Source organism: Mirounga leonina, unplaced genomic scaffold (assembly GCF_011800145.1).
Source record: "Mirounga leonina isolate KUSES-001 unplaced genomic scaffold, KU_Mleo_1.0 Mir_93, whole genome shotgun sequence".
Classification (NCBI taxonomy): domain Eukaryota; kingdom Metazoa; phylum Chordata; class Mammalia; order Carnivora; family Phocidae; genus Mirounga; species Mirounga leonina.
In genome coordinates this window covers 27,437,067-27,445,491 of record NW_023270854.1, presented here as the reverse complement: position 1 = coordinate 27,445,491, position 8,425 = coordinate 27,437,067, and the positions used below count along the sequence as shown (strand labels likewise).

General features: G+C 45.0%; 1 protein-coding gene across 1 annotated transcript in view; it reads left to right on the top strand.

Annotated features, from left to right (window-relative positions):
- The window catches only part of SLC14A2 (solute carrier family 14 member 2), a 50,686-nt gene that overhangs the window by 19,308 nt on the left and 22,953 nt on the right, over positions 1-8,425 (top strand). Inside the window, exons 7-9 of the mRNA XM_034995883.1 lie at positions 1,061-1,195; positions 2,897-2,946; positions 3,451-3,625. Of these exons, the coding sequence (XP_034851774.1) occupies positions 1,061-1,195; positions 2,897-2,946; positions 3,451-3,625 (360 nt within the window). The remainder of the gene's footprint in view (positions 1-1,060; positions 1,196-2,896; positions 2,947-3,450; positions 3,626-8,425) is intronic.

The window sequence follows — 8,425 nt, the reverse complement described above, 5'->3', positions numbered from 1 at the left end:
TTCTCCAGAATGGCCTAAAATATTTCCAGTATTCCTGGAATAGTTGTAGGATTTCGGAAGGTCTAGTGGCAATACCTTAGTGCCCCGAAACCTCCAATGGCAGTCTAGAGAGGAGGTGCCCTCTGGTCCCCTCAGAGTTTCTCCAAAGGGAGCACACTGCCTCAGCAGGATATGTGGGGAGACGCAAGGGACTGAAGACCTGGTCAGCCTGCTAACTGAGCCCCTGGGAGCTGGGGGCTGGGAGGAGGGGAGGGGAACTCAGGGGGGAGGGGAGCAGTAGCACAGCAAGAGGTATAAATGACCCAGCACTTCGAAGTGTCAAGGAAACTAAAAGAAAAAAATTTCTCAAAGTTTGTGTTGCTATTTGACAAATGTGATTTAATATTTCTACATGTATGTGTAGGTATGTACATGCACGTATATATGGATATGTGGACAGCAGAGCCAGACATTGGAGTTGGACATATGGGACTAAGATCCTGTCGACTCATTCCAATATTTGTCAGAAACATCTTGGAAACAGAACTTAAAAAAATTCTTTGAAAATAACTTTGAACTTACCAAAAAATTACAAAAATAAAAACGGTACACAAAGCACCCCATACATTCTTTACCTGATTCACCTGTTGTTCACATCCTACCGTTTCACTGTATTATTTCTCTATCTCCGTGTTCCTATATGTGTACATACATACTTTTCCTCATCCGTTTGAAGCAGACCTTTCTCAGTTGAAAACTTTCTTACTAAAAATGCAGTTGCTGTGGCCAAAGGAGTGGGGAAGGCCTAGAATCCCAACACCTTGACCTCCCTTCACCTTGAAAGTAGTCATACCTCTATGTGAAATCTCCAAAACACAGTCTGGAAATCACTGCTCTCTTCTTGTTGTTGGTTCCTGAAGACCAGATGCCATTTGTAGAAGCTCCTTTCATGGGAGGAGGGAGGAGGTTGGGGGGGGGGGGATGCCAGGATTGAGGCCACCCTGAGACCTGGCACCAGCCACGGGGTGGCCTTTGTGCTGGAACCCGGGACTGGCCAGAAACAACACACCTTGTCCCACAGCCCTGACGGTGGCCACGCCCTTTGGGAGGATCTACTTGGGCCTCTGGAGCTACAACTGTGTCCTCTCCTGTATCGCCATTGGGGGCATGTTCTACGCCCTCACCTGGCAGACCCACCTGCTGGCCCTTTTCTGTGGTAGGTATTTGGGGAAAGCCATGTCACTCTGCTCTTCCTTCCCTCCCTGCTTGGTTATGTGAAACTCATGGGGCCCACTAGTCAAAACTCACAACAGTGATAGAAGGACCTGTGGCTTGGGTCCCGACACCAGGAGACTTGAGGTTCCTCTTCTGGCAAATGGAGTCGCAACCACGCTTACTGCTATTACAACAGTGTTGGAAGTTTACAAGGAGATCACACATGCATTTCCTCATGTGCTAGTGGCAGTGTCCAGGTGTAATAACTTGTCATCCCACAACCCATTACAGAGCACCACTAAGTGCCAGGCCCTAGGCTAGACACAGATGCAGTGGGGACCACAACCTCATGAAGCCACATCTAGTGGAAGAGAAGTAATCACACAATTGTTAAGGCTGTGATGTCTAAAAAGATTGTCGGAAAGACCCAGGGAGATGATGTACTTGGGAGCACTGAGGTCTCAGAAAATCGGACCATGGGAGCTTGATTCCCGTGGAGTAAACAGCATGCTGTCCCAAGGGAAATGGGCTGCAGGCCTTATTACGGCTGCCCCCAGCACCACATGGGAGCTCAGTCCAGGCATAGATTGTCGGCGCATTTTATGGGACAGGGAAAGAAGCCCAGAAGGGTTCACGAACTTGGCGTCGAATGCAGCTATTAAGGGCAGAAGCAAGATTCAAACCACAGCCCCATCTTTCCACCAGTCTTCCTGCCCTGAAGTTGCTTATATTCTCTGGAAACAGCAGGACCTTAACAAGCAAAACTAAAGACAAGTAAAGGGCAGAATACCATCCAGGAGAACTTTTGTTTTTTCCCCACTCATGTGTGGCAACTGTAAATGTCTTCCGTGTCCCTTATAGTCCCCTCAGCAGCCAGCAGGGAGACGGTAGGCTCGATAAATATTTGTCAAGTCAAAAGTGCCAGATATTTTGAGGCTAAGTCTGTAACTGCATTTGGCCTTCAGAGAAGTGGCAGATTCTTGTGGCTAGAACTATCTGGGAAGACTTCAGGAGGAGGATGGGGTTTATCTCGACATTGCCAGGACGGGAATTGGGTGGGGGGAAGGGGCCACAGAGAAAGTGTTCTGGACAGAGGAACAGAAAGAGCAAAAGTGAAGGGGCAGAAGGAGCCTGTCCAGAGGCACAGGGGTGTTGATGAGCTACCCTATCCTGAGGGCCACATCCTAGGGTGAACTCAGATGCCTGGCTCCTAAAGACAAGCTCACGGACCAATAAGGTCCAGCCCTTGTGAGACTTGGTGCAGGTCCAAAAAGGTCTATCAGAGCTGCTCAGAATCTTGGACGGGAGAGGACTTGCTGGGGGCTCATATAATCTGACCCCTCAACCCCTGGACAGATAATAATCCAGTGACCCGGCCTGTGCCAGACCATCCCCAAGGTCAGTATGACAAGCAAAAGATGCTTACTGACCCCTGACTCTATGCATGCAAGTGGGGACTCCCCATGGAAGTGGGGAAGGGATAGAACGCTTTCATCTCTGCCCTGGGAACCCACAGTCTGGTGGGAGACTGGCCTCACCTACCTGCAAAGATAACTACCATAATAATGTCAAGCAAATATGCCAGATGTCAGGGTCTGCTGCAGACCCTGAGGCTGCTGGAGACAGGATGGGCCCCCCTGCCCTTGGGGAGGGTGGGGGCAGACCCTGGGAAGCTGACTCCATGGGCCTTGTTTTTCCACAGCCCTGTTCTGTGCATACATGGGAGCGGCCCTCTCCAACATAATGTCGGTGGTAAGTTTGGATTCTCCTGAACATGCCCCTCCCCCAGCCAGGGCTTTAGGACATTTGCAGTTTGTGGAAGAATCCTGAGTGCATTATGATAGCTAGTACCCACACAACGTCTTTGTCAACGTTTATCCAGGGTTTGTCCAGAGAAGGACTGGCAATTGCATGCATGTGCCTCTGAGGTAGTTGGGGGTGGCTGTGTGTGTGCACAAAAGGGAGATACGACCGGCAGTGGAGAACCTAGATGGACAGATGGAGGTATTGGTGTGTGGCCGGATGTGGGAAATCATCCCTAGGCTGATTTTCAGCTCCATCATTAAAAGATTCGGATTGTATCCAAAAGTGCCAACATCTCAAATTCCTAGACCAACTCCTCTGATGTTATGAACCCAAAATCCAATGTCATCACTAGGGAAGAAGGATCCCCATCCTCAACTCCTACCACATCCTTCTCCCCCAGGGTCCCTGCAGCCTAGGACCATTTTCAGACCCCAGTGTTTCTTCTTCCAGGTTGGTGTGCCACCAGGCACCTGGGCCTTCTGCCTCTCCACCCTCATCTTCCTGCTCCTGACAACCAACAACCCTGCCATCTATAAGCTCCCACTCAGCAAAGTCACCTACCCAGAGGCCAACCGCATCTACTACCTGAAAGTGAAGAGCAGTGAAGAAGAGAAGTCCCCCAGCGGTGACTAGCCAACTCCTAGGCAGAAATGCTCTTTGCCTGGACCTGGTGTCTGCTCCCTGTGGTCTCAGCTCTGGGTCAATCGGCTGCAGCACTCCCCTTCTGTGCCTCTCCTGTTAGAACCCAACACACCTGTACCTCCCTTTCCCTGGTGCTCGTTTTTCTCTCTCTGCCCAAATAGCCATAACTATCCATATATGACTTTAGAGGAAGTTGGTATGAGCTTGCAGAGTTAGAAGTAAGACATGTGCTTTCAATGTCATTGTCTTAAAACAAAAACATTTCTCTTTAGTCTTTTAGGAAGATGATTACAAGATGGTCTTCATGGCATGTTTAGCTGAATAATAGATGCTGTAAAATTGAACTTGCTGAGTGGTTCCCAGGCAGACTCGGAGTGGGTGGAAATTCAGGGGATACACGCAAAGAGTTGAAGGTGCATTGAGTTAGTGGCTGATGAGCACACCCAGCATTACATAAAAGGGAGGGATTTCACATTGATAGAGTTTTAAAGTCAAAGCAGGGACAATTAGAGCTTGGGAGTGTCTAAATAGGAAGTCTCGAACATTCAGTGGTCAGAGTAAGGGCAAGATGCTATCTCATAGCAGGAAGCAATTCATAAAAATTAGAATCCCACATATGACTTCTATTATTAAAAAAAAAGATAAGAAACTTATCTCATTCTCCTATTTGCCTGTGGGTGTTAGAAGCTTTATGAGGTCTGTGATACTTAAATGGTTAGCCTGAGTAGAAGGACAAACAATTATCCATGAAGTTCATAATTTGACTTCCCAATTACAGTCATTAACTTACATTCAGTCTCCATTTATATGTATATCAGGGCTCAGCAAACTTTTTCTGGAAAGGGTCAAACAGTAAATGTTTTTGGTTCTGGAGACCTTATGGTGTCTTTAACAAACACTCACCTGCGTGTCTAAGGCATGAAACAGCCTTAGACAACATAGACATGCATGAGCATGGTTGTGTTCCACGATCAAGCAAGGAAACTAGATTCGACCCAGGTCTGCCAGTGCCTGACATGGATGCTTGCCATAGTAACAGTTCGGAGCTGGTGGGCAGAGGGCAGGCCCAAAGGACACCGCCAAGTTCTTTGCAACAGACACCCACATAGCCATTTCTATGCTGGGTGATAGTAGAAGATTATAGGAAAGTGAGATTAGTATGACCGGAATCAGGAAGATCCGCTCTGAGTCTCCTTGACCCAGTGCACCAGAAGCTGCCATTTTCATCCAGGCCCTCCTTCCCCAGCAAGGTCTGGGAACCACCCCTCCTCTGTCCCCTCACTCTGCTTCCACCTCTGCCAGCAGGCACACCACCGTAAGAGTAAGGAAAAACTGACCTTTGGTGCAGGCGTTGCCAGTGGGAAGAGCAGGGAGGCTCCTAGAACCGCAGGCGTGGAGCGGAGTGTGAAGGTCAGGTGGTCTGCGGAGGATGGGGGTGTCAGTTCCCTGCCAGGCTTCCAGACAGGGCTCAATTACCCAAAAGGGAGGGGAGACCCCCCAACTATTCTAACAAGAGATAACAGAACCAGATTCCCCATTCATTCACTATGGACAAACTGTGCCCAGAAATCTTTCCTTTCCTTTAAGCCTGTGAAACTCTCCACCCCAAGAACTGGATCTGATAGGAACTGGGGTTTTTGTTGTGTTTGGGGTTTGTTTTTTTTTAAGATTTTATTTATTTATTTGAGAGAGAGAGAGAGAGCATGAGTGGGGGTGGGGTGGGGGAGAAGCAGGCTCCCCAGGACCCTGGGATCATGACATGAGCTGAAGGCAGACGTTTAACTGACTGAGCCACCCAGGCGCCGGGGAGCTGGGTTTTAACCATGCTTTTATATTGGATTTCCAGGACAGGAAAACTATTTGGCTATAAAAAATCCTTCCAGTTCACTTGGACAAGATTCTCTCTTCTCTCTTCCTTTCCCCACCCACATCTCTGTCATTAACAAGGTCCCACTTTGGTCACAGGTGTCTGGGTTGCTTTTTTTCTCCCAAGTTCCCACTTCCACCCCTGTAGAAATTAAATGTTAACTGCATTGCCAGCTGCCAAATTCATGGGAGGAAAAATGGATAAAAGCTAAGTGATTCAGAAAGAGGAAAAAGCATGTCCAGCAAGTCTGGAAAAACCACAGGGCCTTAGAAATTCTATAATACATTATGATCAAGATGGCCAGATATTTATGTAGAAATAGGAAAACATCTACTAATTTGAAACAAGAAAGAATTGCCTGGATGAAGTATTGTTAATCACTGAATTCGTTTGCCAAGATATGTCCAGGAGTGATGAAATGTTTTTAAAAAACATCTTTTGGGGCTAAGAGGCAGAAAATCGATGGTATTTCCCAAATGTGGTCAAACAAGCTCCTTCTGGAGCAGAACAAATCTTATTAAGCCAGTCTGGCAGGCAGATGCCACATCTCTCTTGTGGGCATGGACAAGGGTGGGGCAGAAATGAAAATCCCCACCCCTCTAAGAAAAGTCAGCCCCGTGCAGGTCACCCTGCCTGTGGGCCATGGACAGAAGCCCAGATGTCCTCTGAAGTAGACAAAATAGTGGTAGGAGGTTTGGAGAGCTCCCTGGAGTGACCCTGTCCTGCCTTCACCAGCACTTTCCCATCCCACTGATGAGTAGGATGGATGAGTAGGGGCAGGAAACTTAACCACAGAGACACCACCAACATGAGACTGCAGAGGAGTGAGCCGCCAAGAAAGAAGGGAGAAGAGCTTTTGGGTCCACATCCCGGCTGTTTTGCTGTGATCACCCCCAGATTCCAGGTAGCAGCTCTTGGATGTACAAATGGTAGTTGAACATAAATATGGCTGAACATAGTCATTAAAAAGAGTAGGAATATGCTGGCAGCAGGGGGTGGTAGAGGAGGTGCTGTCTGAAATTGTCCCTATCACACCATCCTCTCCCTCTCTCCACTGTCCCCTCCCTAGATCTTCTCATCTCCTCCCTCTGACCTCATCATCTCCCCCCCCATTTCCATCTGCTCTCCCCCATGAATGAATTCTGCTGTCAGCCATGAAGTGATGTTGTCCTGCCGTATTTTTAAATCATCAATCTCAACTCATCTGTCAATGTCTTCTATGCTAACTGACATAGTCAAGTTTTCTACTTCTTCTTGGTCAAACTTCAGAGTTTGTTTGCTAGGGAATAATCCATTTTCTTTAGATTTAAAACATTGTTGCCCTACTGTTACTCATAATGTTCTCATACAATAATTTCAATCTCTCTTCTTTCTATGGCTACGTCTCCTTTCTCTTCCCAATCTTATGGACTTTTGCTCTCTTTTCCTTGATCAAGTTGGTGATGGGTTCATCCATTTTATTGGCTTTGTCAAAGAAGCAATTTGAGATTTATTTGCCCTACCTACAGTTTTGGTGTGTTTTCTATTTTATTGATTTCTTTTTCTAGTTTTTTTCATGTTTTCTCAAATTTAAATGTTCCTTTTTCCTAATGTTTTAAAACTGATGTAAAGTTTCTTCATTTTAGATCTTTCTCCTTTAACAACAAAGGCATTTTAAGGCTATAAATTTTCCTCTGAGTGTAGCTATAGCTGTGTACCATAGGTTTGGGAATAAAGTATTCTGCTTTGATCAGTTTCAGATAGTTTGTAATTTTAGTTTTGATTTCTCTTTGATCCAAAAATTATCTAAGAATGATTTCTTAATTTCTAGCACTTGGGACTTCTTATATTTTTTAACTTTCTATATCTAGTTTTATTATGAGCAGTGAAGATGGCCTGTGAAACTATTTTAAAATTATATGAATTCTTCTTTGTAGCCCAGTACTTAGTTGATTTTGGAAATGCAAATGCAAATTTTTGATTTGAAGGAAATACATATTAAATTGGTTTATTAATTGCATCATTCAGTTCTTCTATGTGCTTATTTATTTTTTGTCTATGGGATCTTAATTCTGAAAAGGGCTTATTAAAATTCAACTATGGGGCACCTGGGTGACTCAGTTGGTTAAGTGTCTCTTGATCTCAGCTCAGGTCTTGATTTCAGGGTCATGAGTTCAAGCGCCACACTGAGCCCAGCATGGAGCTTACCAAAAAAAAAGTCAACTATAAATGTATAGTTTCATGAAACTCTCTTTGCATTTCTGTAACATTTGTCTCATATATGTAGCAGCTACATTGTTTGGTGCCTATTGACAATGACCGTCATTGATTTTTCATAAATGTTCTTTTACTATTACATACTACCTATTTTATCCTTGTTCATGCTTTTAACCTCATTCCAACTTATCTGGCCTTAATGTTGCCATACCTACTTTCTTCCTAGTGTTTTCTTATCCCTTTGCTTCAACCTTTATCATTTTCTTTTAACCATGTTTCTTAAGAATAGCATTTAGCAATGTTTTATATTTAACCTAATCTTAGTGTTTCTGTAATTTAGTAGGTAATATAACCTCTTCCTGTTTAGTGTAACCATCAATATGCTTGTTTTACTTCTTCCACCTTACTTTACTTTTTACTATTTATTGGTTATTACTGCTTTTGCTTTTTACTTTCCTCATTTTGCAAGTATGATCATGTTACTTTTTCTTTCTTCCCTTTGTTTGTTTGGAAAGTCTACTATTCTTTTCCGTTTCACTAGTTGTTCTGCTTCTTTCCCAACACTCATGATCAAAAGTATATGTCTCTATTATATAAAAACAAGATGTCAAATAGTTTACCCTGGCAAGAGTTCCCATTTCTCTGATGCTCCTTCCCCACCCTGAGGAACTAAAGCCCTTATATACCACTTTCACTATTCTCCTCCCCAGAGCCCCCACT